This window comes from Myxocyprinus asiaticus, chromosome 1 (assembly GCF_019703515.2).
Source record: "Myxocyprinus asiaticus isolate MX2 ecotype Aquarium Trade chromosome 1, UBuf_Myxa_2, whole genome shotgun sequence".
In the NCBI taxonomy this organism is placed as follows: Eukaryota; Metazoa; Chordata; class Actinopteri; order Cypriniformes; family Catostomidae; genus Myxocyprinus; species Myxocyprinus asiaticus.
In genome coordinates, this window is record NC_059344.1 from 27,731,245 (window position 1) to 27,746,209 (window position 14,965).

Here is a 14,965-nt window from a genome sequence, read left to right on the forward strand (position 1 = left end):
TGTGTGTGTGTGTGTGTATGTGTGTGTGCGTGTGTGTCCTCAATATCTGCAAACAGCTTTGATAGTAAAACCAGTGTGAATATACAGGTTTGCTTGTGTGTTGCATCATGCATGTACAGTATGTCTGTTTGTGTGTGTACATGTGCAGCATGTGTGTGTTTACACAACTTTACAGCGAGTGGATTATTTCTACCTTCTTGCTTGTGCTCGGACGAATTGATTATCCTTTATCACTTGCGCATCAGTAGGCCTACATAAAGAACATAAAAGTGCCGTTTGCTTAGCAACGTCTTAGCAGTTTTATGTCTCCCTCTCTTGGTCAACGTGTAAATTAAGCAGACACTAGACAGAGAAGTGCAGTGTAAATTGGTTAGTCACGTTAGATGGATTACAGTATGTTACGCTTTAAGTGTAAACATTTTATTTTCAGAAGTAAAATATGTACACATACATTTTCTAAACGAGTTCGTAGTGTTTAATGATAATAATAATAATAATAATTTAAATAGGTAGAAATTGCGTAACGGAACGTTTCACGTCAACATTTGTTTTTGTTCCTCTTACAAAGAGCAAAAATGACGTCTAGAGATCAAAGCTGACCCACTGAAAAGCGCTGCTGACTTTCTTCCTCAATTCAAAGTGTTTGTTGACTCGCCTCTAAGCGTGTCTTTCTGTGTGCCGTCTATTTTATCTTACGAGGCTAATCTCTCTTTGCGCATTAGGTAGGTGTGACAAGACACTTGAGAAAGAAAACATTAACCGATTTTGGGACCAAGATGGCTTTACACTTTTGCGATGCGTTTTGGGTAAGTTCTTATTTAAGAATCCGTTATGAATCTCTCAGTGTACGAACAGTAGTAGCGCAACTATATTTAATTTCTTTTGTATTTCTGTTTCTACACTAAATCCATTGCCCACTGTAAGTGAACTCGTTTTGTTTGTGCATAAACACACTGGACGCACTTCGCCCATCAGACACGCGCCTTTATGAGAAGTGATGCCAGTAACATTTGTTTTGGCCAGTTTTGATTTAAACACCATTTGGTAAAACTCGAAATGTGTATATTTTATAAGGACTTACAATATATGTGCATATCTAAAGGACATGTATCTTAGGACTTACATGCGATATTTGTGTGATGATTGGTTCCCTAATTGGTTTTACTTTTTTGTTTTCGAGTTGATATAATTATTTCAATTTTCACTCTATTGAAACTTGCACTTGAAGTTTTTAAAACCTGAACAAAGCCAAGGGATATTTTCCCCTTTATGCCTCAGAGATCATTTGAGAGCAGTCAAATTTAGACCAGTTAAATACAGAAACTATAAGTTGTGCGTTGCTTTGCATTAAGTCAGGGCCGGCCCAGGATCTGTTGGCGCCCCCCAGATCAAAATCACCGAGGGTGCCTCTGAAAATAGTGGGGGTGCTCTGTATAAAGTGATGTATCATAATTACACATTTTTTAATAGATTAAATCACGTTTAAATGCTACTAAAACAACGTAAAGAACAGTTTATTATTATTATTATTATTATTATTATTATTATTATTATGTATAAAACATTTATTGCTTTTTTTTCCACATGATCTGTCACTGAAAATGACAACAAAATGCTGCGCCTGCAGATTAGGACATACATTGATGCAGCATTTTGTGTGTTCACAAACTGCAGGGATTTTTGTGTGTTTGCTGGGATTCAAGGAAATCTGCTTGCCAATTTACAGTATTTGTCTTACATATTCAACTGAGCAGAGGTGTGCAATAGTTTTGGTACATGGGCCACATCAGCTGTTAAGTAGAACATGGAAGAGAGAAGATAAAAAGTTCTGCATATTTGTATCTTTTAAGCCCAGAAGTACTAGTGCACTCATGCACTCACTGAATGATGCACAATTTTCTGAAGTGTATTCTGATGGGACCATTCTGCCATTGCTTGAAGTTTTGCTGCTACTTTTCTATCATGTGTTAGTAAAACTGAATAAAAAGTATAATTATTAATTGTTTATTTTCCCATACTTCAATGCAGTGGTAATTTAGTATTCAATTTAACACTCTACATCAGGAGTCTGGTTTAATAGTAAAATAAAAGATTCGGAAATGATAGATTTTAAAAGCTTATTTTTATGTTTGCCGCAATGTGCACACATTTGTTTAATTCTCAGAACATTATCAACCTGTTTACACGTCCATGGGTCATGATGTGAGTCTGGTCAATGGTTTATTTTGGCATCCCATTCAGCAAACCACTGAATAAAACAGGCTGCATGACACTGATAAATGATTACTGCCAGAGTAACATTCACATACAGGTGTGAGGGACTTCAGCATTTAATAAATAACACAAAGAACAAACATTTTGCTCGTGTGTCCCCTCCATGTGCGAATGATGCGAAGATCTATTGGGATTTTACTAAAGTTCATCACTGAAAAGGTTTGATCGTAGACTTGGCACTAAACAGCACACACAACCTCACGAATGGACACGGAGTGGCTGCATCACACTTTTCATTAAGCGCAATATTGCACTATTGCAGTGCAACGTTTTTTATTATAATTTTTTTTCGAAGAGGAGAGAGAAAGCGCCCACACTCGCATAGATGGTTGCCAGATTGCATAAATTAAGTATGACATAAGGTGAAATATTTCCTATTTGTGCATGTATAAATCTCTGACTGGAGTGTTGCAACTATTATCTGGCAACCTTGAGCATATTAAAAGCTTGTGGGTGTCACCTAGGCCATGGGCCGGCCCTGCATTAAGTTTTACATTCCCTCTCATAAGGTTGCATTTCCTTGCAATAGTTTGATATCCCTTGCAGTTAGTTTTGTGTTCCCTTAAAACAGTTTGCGTTCCTTCACAAGTTTTGCATTCCCTCACACTAGTTTTGTGTTCCCCTGTAATTATTTTGGGCTTCATCACAATACCTTTATTATCCATCCCTTATGAAAACTAACCATTTTTTTTTTTTTACTAATTGAACTACGGCAGTAACCATGGTTGAACTTTGGTGTTTGTAGTAGCCTAAAACCATTGTAACCACAAAATTTACCATGATTTTTACTACAGTATTTATATGACGGAACTCTAAATGTATTGCGAGGGAACGCAAAACTTATTGTGAAAGAATGCAAACTAATGCGATGGATTGCAAAACTTTTTGTAAGGGAACGCAAAGCTATTGCAAGGGAACTCAAAACTATTTCAGAAAATAAATCCCCTCCCTGTCCTCTTAGAGAATCCGTGCTCATGTGTGTATTGAAATGTGTGGTGTCTTCTAAGGGTGCTGACTTTGCCGACCAATCAGGTTATGAGGCCATATTGCAGAGGTTACAGGATGGCAGACACATGTGCAAAGATGTAGAAGACCTATTGAAAATGAGGTATGGAACATTCCTCTATATCTATGTGTCTCCATGAATGTGTGTGACTTCTCCTCTCACCCACAGAGCAATGGCGGAAGAGAAGCACGGCAGAGAGCTGGTGGCGATTGCTCGAAAGGCTGAGGGTCAAACCGAGATTGGGTAAATTGGTTTTGTGAACATATCATGAATATGTAGAACTTAAGAAAACACACTCACTCCAAACACCTCCAAATCTATGAAAGATGTTAGTTCAGTGGATGCCACTTACCCATAACCACCGTGCAGGACTACTCCCATTAAGTGTAAAAAGTGCTTCAAAAAAGAAAAATGTATACATTTTAATATTCTGTTACTATTTTTTTAGCTGCATATGTATATGTGTTCATTATATTATCTGTTTTTTAACACGCAGAACATTAAAGGCATCGTTTGACAAGATGAAAGCAGGTGTGTGAAATTATGCTTTTTTTTTTTTATCCTTCTACCTCACATTGATACAAAAGAAGCTTGAAAACTAGTGTCCTCAACATGAGTTGCATTGTTTTCTAGAGATTGAGAAGACAGGAAACCTGCATATCCAACTATCTGAAAGAATAAGGGAGGAAGTTAAGAAAATAGAATCATTTCGAGAACACCAGAGGGAACAGAGAAAAAAGGTTGAAAACATTTGTCAAATCAAATGATCCAGGACAGTAGAGCACTTTGGTTTCCATGGCAGTAGTTGTGGTTATTAATATGGTCAATGTGCAAGCAGAAAGAAACTGGCATTTTAATTTTTGAGCCCACGTGCCTCTTGTCCAGGGCATAAATAAAAAAAAAGGCACAAAAATAAACTGTTTAAAAGTAATTTGTTGTATTTTGTAAGGTGTGGATGTCAATTAATGATCTTGAATAAAATTATTAAAGGGATAGTTTACCCAAAAATGTAAATTATGTCATAATTCACTTTCTTCAGTGGAACACAAAAAGAGATATCAGGCAGAATGTTAGCCTCAATCACAAAACTCAGTTAGCCTCAAGACAGTTCACTTGGATCAAAGAAGATGCAGCAAAATAGTGACTGAGGCTAACATTCTGCCTATCATCTCTGTGTTCCACTGAGGAAAGTCACACAGGATTTGAACAATATCTGGGTAAGAAAACGATGACAGAATTGTAATTTTTGGGTGAAAATTTAAAATGATGAACATAACTTTTTTTTTCTGCCCCAATTAGCTTGAAGAGATTATTGAAAAACTTCAGAAACCTAAAATGGTGTTACACAAGAAGACAGTAGAGGTAAGTAAAGGAGATAAAAAAAGAAGAAGAAAAAAAAAAGATATAAATAATTCCCTAGTCCAAGTCCATTTGAATTTGCTTTCAGATAGCTGGGATTAGTTGTTCAGGGTCTAAATGACACATCATTCTCAGGGTCCACCCAAAGTAAGTTTCAGCCAAAAGAGGAAGAGGAATATAAACTAAAAGCAGAAACAGAAGCCACTAGCCCCACAGTGACTGTATTTGAAGAATGCACTTGAATATGATTATACATACTAAAAAAACCCAAAAAACATTGTCACATAAGCTAAAAAATGTGCTTCATATGGTAATATTTAAATGAACTGGCTTTATCTACATCAGAATATATTTAACATGACTAAATCATCCTGACTACATTAGCTTACACCAACAAAACTCATCTTTAAGTGGTAAATCAAGAATAAAGAGCTCCTTGAATGGATGGTTCACCCAAAAGTTAAAATTCTGTTTTTAATTACTCACCCTCATGTCATTCCAAACCTGTAAAACTTTCTTCTGTGTAACACAAAAGGATTTATTTTAAAGAATGTCATGATTGCTGATTTCCATACTATTGCAGTTTATAGCGACTCATTTTAAAGCATAAAAAAGCACCAAAAGTATCATAAAAGTAGTCAGTGCAGCTCATGCATCCTACTCCTAGGATTCTGAAGGCATACGATCACTTTGTATGATGAACAGACTGAAATTAAAGTCGTTATGCACTCCCCAATGGAATAAAATCAATGATACACTTTTGTAAACATTGCACAAAGTTATTATGGCAACACTCTCAGCTGCTATGGTATTGAAAGACAGACATATGGGTTTAAAATGACATAAGAGTAAGTAAATACTGAAAGAATTTGCATTTTTGGATGAACTTTTCCTTCAAGGTAACAATTGCAGGTTGTCACTTTTTCCAGTGCACATGCATACCTAAGATGAATGTAGGGGTTGTTGTGCGGGCTTGTGGGGTATAAAGACAGAATCTAACTCAAACATTTATTTAGACTACAAAGATAGAATAAGTTGTACAATAAGAACAGTGTAAAGAGAGATAGAGAGAGAAAAAAGAAACAGACAGAGAAAGGTTGGTTGGTTGGTAGATGTGCACGCTAATGATATAAATAGACCTGAACTTCCTGTGCTATACAACCACAGAAACACCAAAGATCGTGAGATTCTTTATGTTATTAACTGCTATCCCTTCCTCCTGATCACTCATCTTTCTGTTTCACTCACTCCCAATTTTACTCTGTTAAATTTCTTTTTGTCCTTCAGTCAAAAAGTTTTTATGAGCAGAGATGTAAGGAGGCTGTTGAAGCTGAGCAAGCAGTGGTGAAGACGACAAATGTGACCATCTCCACCCATCGGCAATCAGAAAAGGTGTGAGGGCCTAAACTTTAAAGCCACGTAACATGTACTGTAAAATCAATATATTATAGTACAGTATATATCAAAATACTAAATAAGCACTAAAATAAATATCCCAATTAGGGTTGCAAATTTACAGAAATGTCCTTAATCAACAATCATTAACATTAATGAATGAAAATCGATTAATCTTTAACAATAACAATAATGAACTGTAGTGGTGTGAGTTTGAAATGAAATGAGTTTTTTTTTTTTTTTTGCACTAAATAATTGTATTTAGGGGTGTGAAAATGCGTCAATATTATGCTGAAACTTTGATGCATTGATTACAAAATTTAATTATCAGTCATTTATAATGACTATAATAACACCCAATATGTTACAGAGGCTGTCTCAAGATTACATGCGTACCCTCACAACAAAAGCAGGCACTTGACTTAGGAAACTTAATTAAAAAAGTTTAGTTTGGATTTCTGCCTAATTGTTCATAACTGCACTCATCTAAATAAGCTAAATATGTTAAAGGTATAGTTCACCCAAAAGTGAAAATTCTCTAACCATTTATTCACCCTCATGCTATCCCAGTTTTGTCTGATTTTCTTTCTAAAGCAGAACACAAACAATGATTTTTAGAAGAATATCTCAGCTCTTTAGGTCCATGCAATGCAAGTGGATGGTGATCAGCACTTTAAAGCTCTAAAAAGCACATACAATTATAGTAAAAATAATCCATGCGACTCCATAGGTTAAATTAGTCTTCTAAAGCAATCTAAGTGATCGCTTTGGGTGAGAAACAGATCAACATTTAAGTCCTTTTCACTATAATTGTTTTTCTTCCGGTCGCTCTCCAATGCACATCCATGAGGGGAATCAGTTCACGCTGCCTCGCATGTGACGTAAGCGCATTGGCATGTTCACGCGTGAACTGACGTGATACAACTGGAAGTGCAGCTTGGTTTATTTTCAAACAGAATGCTGTTCACAAGCTTCATTTGTTTTGCTTTCATTTGAACATGCCAGAACACTTACAGTATTTTCCTCATCACATTGTTGACAGTTCTTAGCTACTCATTATTAAACACACACTGGTGGCCAAAAGTTTGAAATAATGTGCAGATTTTGCTCTTATGGAAAGAAATTGTTACTTTTATTCACCAAAGTGGCATTCAACTGATCACAATGTATAGTCAGGACATTAATAACGTGAAAAATTACTATTACAATTTGAAAAAAAAAACAAAAAAAAAAACTCTACTTCAAAGAGTTCTCAGAAAAAAATCCTCCATGTGCAGCAATGACAGCTCTGCAGATCTTTGGCATTCTAGGTGTCAGTTTGTCCAGATACTCAGGTGACATTTCACCCTATGCTTCCTGTAGCACTTGCCATAGATGTGACTGTTTTGTCTGGAACTTCTCACTCACCTTACAGTCTAGCTGATCCCACAAAAGCTCAATGGGGTTAAGATCCATAACACTCTTTTCCAATTATCTGTTGTCCAATGTCTGTTTCTTTGCCCACTCTAACCTTTTCTTTTTGATTTTCTGTTTCAAAAGTGGCTTTTTCTTTGCAATTCTTCTCATAAGTCCTGCACCCCTGAGTCTTCTCTTTACTGTTGTACATGAAACTGGTGTTTAGCGTGTAGAATTCAATAAAGCTGTCAGCTGAGGACATGTGAGGTGTCTATTTCTTAAACTAGAGACTCTGATGTACTTATCCTCTTGTTTAGTTGTACATCTGGCCTTCCACATCTCTTTCTGTCCTTGTTAGAGCCAGTTGTCCTTTGTCTTGGAAGACTGTAGTGTAAACCTTTGTATGAAATCTTCAGTTTTTTGGCATTTCAAGCATTGTATAGCCTTCATTCCTCAAAACAATGATTGACTGACGAGTTTCTAGAGAACGCCGTTTCAAGTTGCTGTAATGTTTCAATCTTAATTGTGGTGTAATGTAATGTAGATGAAACGACAGAAACAGTGAAGTTGCAGGCTTTCTGTACCCATAGTTCATGATGTTGACATCATGACAAATGATGCGGATGCCACTTGTTTGTGTAGTTTTCAATAAACTCAAATGCACAAATAAGTTTTACAGCAAAACAAGACCAACAACAGAATAAAAATTAACATTAAACATACCAATTATTTACTATACTGCCCTATAAAAAAAATGATATACCAACACTGAAGTATTTACACTGCATTATAAAACAATTTTACTGAATATGAGCATATATTGAGCCAACACAGACTTTTACAAGACAGATAGATGACTCTAAGACATTATAGATATTACAGTTTCATTTTCTGTTAATGCATGATTTTCTGTAAAGCTGCTTTGAAACGATGTGTGTTGTGAAAGGCGTTATACAAATAAAAATGACTTGACTTGAGATAGAGACCTGATTTTGGTAATAACTTAAAATTGACAAAATACTACTGCTTTTTGCCGTTTGGGGGCAGTACAATTAAGCTTAATTAAGCTTAAGTATACAGTGAACTAAACCTAAATAAAAAACATTGTTTTCATTTATAAAAAAAAAAAAACATTTTCTTGACATTTGCCTTTCATCACCATTGTATGTCTTTCTCAGACCATAACATATTTTAATATTGGGCAGAAATGCTGTGTAATTCTAGTTATGTCATTTATACCACAGATAGGAAAAGCATATTATACCATATAGTATTTTATTGCTGAATGTGAACATTTCAAGTTGTTTCACATTAGTGCGGTTGTGATTTCAAATGACATAATTCCGAATACAAGACTTGTGATAATAACGACAATGCTAACAATATTAAATTGAATCTTTATACATATGATTGAAGAAATGTGTTATAATTATTTCATGAACTCAACTGCTAATGCTGAGAAATGCGTCTGTTTACTGTTGTCATTGACACTGACTTCCGACAGACACTGGCCTGCTGCCAGCTGCCGTTTTTTACTGAACCCTCTCTCAAATAGAGTCTGGCAGCGCCTATGTTGCACATCCTTTCCATGATGCTTTTGGAGCACATTTAGCCATTGGCTTATTGTTAAAGAAAAAAACACTACTGGGTATCTTGTCTCTCTACTGCCATGAGTGCAATGCTTTAATTTCATTCATGGACCAATTATGTTTGTGAGAATGCTTATGTGTACAATTAATGTTTCACTGCTGTCCAAATAAGTCAAGTCATTTTAAATAATGAATATATCTAAGTATCTATGTTGTTCTATATTGTAGGTGCTGAACAGGGCCCGATTATGCAGGCAAGCAGCCAACCTGGCAGGTTTGTGCTAACAAACTCCTCTGTGTTTATGATCATGTTGGCAGCAGAAGCACTAAAATATATCTAAAAATGTCCAGGCTTTGTAAGTAAATACTTTATTTTCATTTTGGTTCTAGAAAAGCAGTACAGGTGGAATGTTGATCAGCTAGAGAAAACTCGCCAGGACTGGGAGAGTACATACAGGAGTGCATGTGAGGTACAAAAAAACACAAGCAACAAAACATGCATAAACATCCCCTAAAAAGTAACAAAAATGCAGCAGATTAAGTGTATCAGAAATACAGAAGCTTCATGATTTTATTTAAAGGGATGACTAAATGAGAGTGGACACAATCTCATTGGTATGCGATTGTAACGCTGAGACAGTCTTAAGACAGGAACAGACAAAGACAATGATGATGTGAGAACCCAAGTGCAGTATTTATTTACAAAGTGAATAACCGACATAAACTAGAATAAAGAGACTTGATTTGACTTGAGTAGACTAGAATAGACTAGACTAGACTTGACTAAGATGCAGGGTGCGATTTGCGGGTGGGGGTGATTTCCCTGCTTCTTCTTTTGATATCCTCCCTTCTGGATGTTTTTTTTTTTTTTTATCTCCGGAGAGGATACGTTTTATCCCTGTTTCTAGTCAGACTGAATGCATTTACCATATTCAACAGTAACTGGTGCAATTAAGTAAAGCCCTATTAGGACGTGCTTGGTTTTCCGAACAAATGTCTGACTGTAGATTAATTATTTCTGCAGATGTCTGGTTTAATTTAGATTCTTGCAGGATAAGGGATGTCTGTAGAGATCCCAGAGATGGGTGCTTAAACTCAATGCATTTACTCACTGATGTCACAAATATATAACTTTAGGTTACTCACGGAACCCCGGTTCTCTGTTAACAAGAGTGAGGTATCTCACTATGGGGTAACGCCTGAAAGCACCAATAACACCCAGTCTGTCAGTTGAGAGACCAATCACAGTTGTGATGACAGAGTCCCATCTCCCTATACAAACAACTGTCATAGGTGTCTACTTCATTCTCCGCAAATCTCTTCTCCATGCAACTGCAAGGAGGGAAGTGTTGTGAGACACCTCACTCCTGTTATCAGAGAACCGGGGTTACATGAGTAACCTAAAGTTCTCTTTCTAAGATTAGTTCAGTATCTCACTATGGGATATAGCCAACTCCTGTATTGCAGATATGATAAATAAATGGCTCACAAGCAGTTCACATTCACAAAATCTAACCTTAACCTGGGATTATATTACCGGGCGTTTTATAGAAGGTAAAAAACTCTGATATCTTTACACTGGCGTGGCTGCGCGGGAATGCGCAAGTACAGAAAAATAATTAACAGATGGCTGATGATCAAATTTGTTATTTGTTAGCTAATGTTAGCCCTGCAGAAAAATATTTGACAACTTATCCTAATGCCTCCTGTTAATTGTTTAACATACAGTTCATTATTTTGATTACATTTTATTAAAAAAAAATATTTATTTGGTTTTAGTCTACAGTTTAAGAATTTGAGACTGCTTTTGATATGAATTATAGCATCATCTGAATTTCTACGTTAAAAATTAAATGATGACATTCACATTGACATCTTGTCCCCACCCCCCTCTTTCTGACAAAGTTTAAAAGGTGAGGACAACAAAAAGGAATCTAACCAGGAATAAAATGTGTTTGAGTGCATTTATATCTCTTATTGCAGGTGTTTCAGCAGCAGGAATCTGAACGCATTAATATCTTGCGCTGTGTGTTATGGGATCACTGTAATCTGCTGTCTTTGCAGTGTGTCAGGGATGATGAGGTTAATGTTTCCCTTTGTCCACCTGTACTGTATAATTAAAAGCCCAGCCAGATGCTGTTTACAATTTCTGAAGCAACTATTTATCACTCATACCTCACGTAAGTGTTTCTTTTTTCTTTGGTAGTGCTATGAGGAAGTACGGAATATTTTAGAGCAGTGTGACATCATCACTGACAACAACTACTTCATTGAGAAGAAAAAGACTGGCTGTTGTCCACCAGGTCAATGGAATTTCATCATTATCATCATAATACAAGCTTTGCAGAAAAGTAACAATTATCTTTAAAGACTTGTCATAAGACCTTGTGATGCTTTGACAAACACTGTGTTGACAAGCACTCCATGTATCTTCAGCTCCCATTGAGTTTCTGTGTTACTGTGACGTGGACACTAATGGGAGTGTCCAGAGGCCTGAAACGAAGAGGTGACTGTCTAATCTGCCTAAACTTTAAATAATTACAAATGACTGTTTATTTACTTTCTGTGAATAACAGAAACGGTTGTTGATGTCATACTTTATCTACTATACTCTCTGCAGATTATCGGTTGTGCTGCCAAGGATAGTGCCCTCTAGTGGTTAGTAATTTATCACCGCTGCAAATTCTTAAATGTACTTGAAGGCAAAAGGATGCAAAGAACAATAAATAATCACAATTCAAATTAACTCTAGCAGTTTAGTATGTATCTTTTGGAATTATCAGCATACTTTTTAACTTTGTACAGGCTTTTAAATACTGCTGTACTTATATCACAGGCAGCCGTGAAGCAGGCAGTAATTTGGGTGAACCATATACTCTTGTTCAAGAAAGGGAAGGTGCCACTGAGAAGAAGTACATGGTTTTATATGATTTTAAAGCACAGGTAAATAAATATATTGCAACAATTATACTGATTATATTTTGGTATTCTTCATTAAGTAGTTTTTGGTACCGAAAAACGAATAGGTTAGGATACATATTTTGTTGCTTTACAGCTCTGAATGGCTTGCACCAGTGAAATTTACAAACCCACTGTATGTGTGCTAGTATCACAATAGCAGTGCAAAAATCACAGAGGACTTTTTTGTATTTATTCTGAACTTTGGAACTCACTACAGTGTTTTATTAGACAGTCACTCACAATCTGAACTTAAAAAAACAATTAAAAACATGCCTTTTTATAAAAGCTTTTTTACACCAATATGTATATGTTCTATTCACCTTTAATATTTAGTTATCACATCTATTGACATTCACTGTAGTTTACACAAAATCAGTGATTGAATATAGAAGACTTAAAGGGGATAGTTCACTCAAAAATGACAGTTCTGTCATCATGCACTCTCATGTTCCAAACCCATATGGTTTTCTGGCAGTATGTTAGCCTCAGTTACCATTCACTTTCAATGTATGGAGAAAAGCTTCAGTGAAAGTGAATGGTGACTGAGGCTAACTTTCTGCCAAACATCTCCTTTTGTGTTTGAAGAAATGTACACCTTTTTTTATTGTAGATTGACGAAAGAAAATTATGTGGGCTTGGAACAACAAACGGGTGAGTAAATGATAACATAATTTTTGTTTTGGGGTAAACTATCCCATTAAGATACAAATTTGGTTAGTAATTGTTCACTTCACTCACTGTCCTTTTTTAGGAAGCAGATGAGCTGTCTATCATTAAAGGAGAAGTTGTTACAGTAACTGAGAAAGGCGAGGATGGGTGGTGGACTGCATGGAGGAATGGCATATCTGGGCTCGTCCCTGGAACGTACTTGACCAAAATCTCACTGCAGAGTTACAGCTCACATCTTGCTACTCCTCATCCTGAACATAACCCCATCAACTGGAATAAAGCAAATCTGGATATGACTTTAAAATGAGCAGAGTAGTTATTACACTAAGTCTAACTAAGATGATGTGTTAAGACTATACTTATTGTGCAGTGTGAAAGATATCAGCTCTTGACATATTTTCTTAGGAATTCTTCTTGATTAAGTAAGTTATGAAGTTACTCCCACATGGCACTGTTCTGCAGTTGTTTGTACAATGAATCTGTTCTAGATGGGATTTGGAGGTGAATGCCATTGTGTGTCATCAAGAAAAGTCTTTATTTGACTCGATTATGAATTTATCTTTTAAACATGTATTTGTATATATTTAGCATTTATTTTTTCTTCTTTTGCTCATATTAGGCTTTATTTATAGGATAGTACTGTATATGAACAGGAAAGTATGGAAAGAGAGGGTGAACAGCTCTTGTATTTCAGGAGTAAATGTGCTACTTCTGCGCCACAGCTCTAACATATTTAGTACTGTTAATGTTATGAAATTAGTATAATGTTGTAATTTATAGTAGGCTTCTGTCTTTTATATTTACTATCTGTGACGTACTAATGCATTTTACTAAGAAAGATGTGCCCTGTCTGTCAGAACACAAGTGCATTTCTTTTTCAGTACAACAACTGTCTGTCTAGACCAGTTTGTGGATTAAGTAGTCTCCTTAATAGACAGTACCACATTAACCACCTTAATGAGCATGCTCTAAAACTGAAGGAAAGCCTTCAGATGTTAATTGTCAAGGAGGCCAACTTAATATTATATGAGCTGTTTTATTTTTCATTTGTTTTCTGTGAGATTTGCAATTTTTGCAACCCTGTTACTGAAATTTGGAAAAGTCTAAATACTGTTTAAAATCCAGAGATTTTTGTGATGTTGTTAACATAAAAATAAATAACAAATATATAATAATAAATATATAATCAAAATTAAATTGAACATAATTTAAAAAAACAAAACCCATATACCACAACTTGAATGAATGAATGCAGTCAACACAATATCTGTAAAAGTTGAGAAAATATAATGATTATTGATCACATTGGCTCTTTAATACATGCAGGAAGGGGAACAATCAAAAGACTTGTGTGTTTATTAGACTTTATTTGATGCAATTTATTTACATTTTTTGGGTTTATATTTTGCTCTGTCTCTGGGGAATGTGTTGGAGGATTTATTTTTAGGACATATTTACTTTTGTTGTATATTTCTCTATTGTATATTTCTCTAACATGTTGGTGTATTGTCCTTTTTTTCATAATTAAGAGTGTGATCTTCAGAGATCCCATTGGACTGGTAAATTATCACTATGGCCCTATACATAATTTTATTTTTCCTTTCTGCTGAGATATATATATATATATATATATATATATATATATATATATATATATATATATATATACACACACACACTGCATATACACTGGCGGCCAAAAGTTTGGAATAATGTACAGATTTTGCTGTTTCGGAAGGAAATTGGTACTTTAATTCCACAAAGTGGCATTCAACTGATCACAAAGTATAGTCAGCACATTACTAATGTAAAAAACAGCACCATCACTATTTGAAAAAGTAATTTTTGATCAAATCTAGACAGGCCCCATTTCCAGCAGCCATCACTCCAACACCTTATCCTTGAGTAATCATGCTAAATTGATAATTTGGTACTAGAAAATCACTTGTCATTATATCAAACACAGATGAAAGCTATTTGGTTCATTAAATTAAGCTTGACATAATGTTTGTTTTTGAGTTGCCACAGTATGTAATAGACTGGCATGTCTTAAGGTCAATATAAGGTCAAAAATGACAAAAAAGAAACAGCTTTCTCTAGAAACTCATCAGTCAATCATTGTTCTGAGGAATGAAGGCTATATAATGCTTGAAATTGCCAAAAAACTGAGGATTTCATACAATGGTTTACACTACAGTCTTCAAAGACAAAGCACAACTGGCTCTAACAAGGACAGAAAGAGATGTAGAAGGCCCAGATACAACTAAACAAGAGGATAAGTACATCAGAGTCTCTAGTTTAAGAAATAGATGCCTCA

The 14,965-nt window shown here is 35.4% G+C and overlaps 1 protein-coding gene across 3 annotated transcripts; it reads left to right on the top strand.

Moving 5' to 3' along the window:
• The first annotated feature begins 558 nt into the window (after nt 1–558).
• Nucleotides 559–14,211, top strand: LOC127416258 (proline-serine-threonine phosphatase-interacting protein 1-like). Of its 3 annotated transcripts, XM_051655704.1 has the most exons (16): nt 560–806; nt 3,282–3,382; nt 3,449–3,523; nt 3,777–3,811; nt 3,914–4,020; nt 4,580–4,642; nt 5,927–6,031; nt 9,247–9,292; nt 9,409–9,488; nt 11,002–11,100; nt 11,225–11,321; nt 11,455–11,524; nt 11,639–11,676; nt 11,855–11,961; nt 12,590–12,630; nt 12,731–12,916. In XM_051655704.1, exons 1-16 carry the CDS (start codon nt 777–779, stop codon nt 12,774–12,776), a joined length of 1,140 nt encoding a protein of 379 aa, XP_051511664.1. In that variant the 5' UTR covers nt 560–776; the 3' UTR covers nt 12,777–12,916. The 3 variants fall into 3 exon arrangements, with proteins under 3 accessions (XP_051511587.1, XP_051511664.1, XP_051511501.1); XM_051655541.1 differs by lacking the exon at nt 12,590–12,630 and having other exon boundaries at nt 562–806; nt 12,731–14,209; XM_051655627.1 differs by lacking the exons at nt 11,002–11,100; nt 12,590–12,630 and having other exon boundaries at nt 559–806; nt 12,731–14,211.
• Nucleotides 14,212–14,965: the final 754 nt, after the last annotated feature.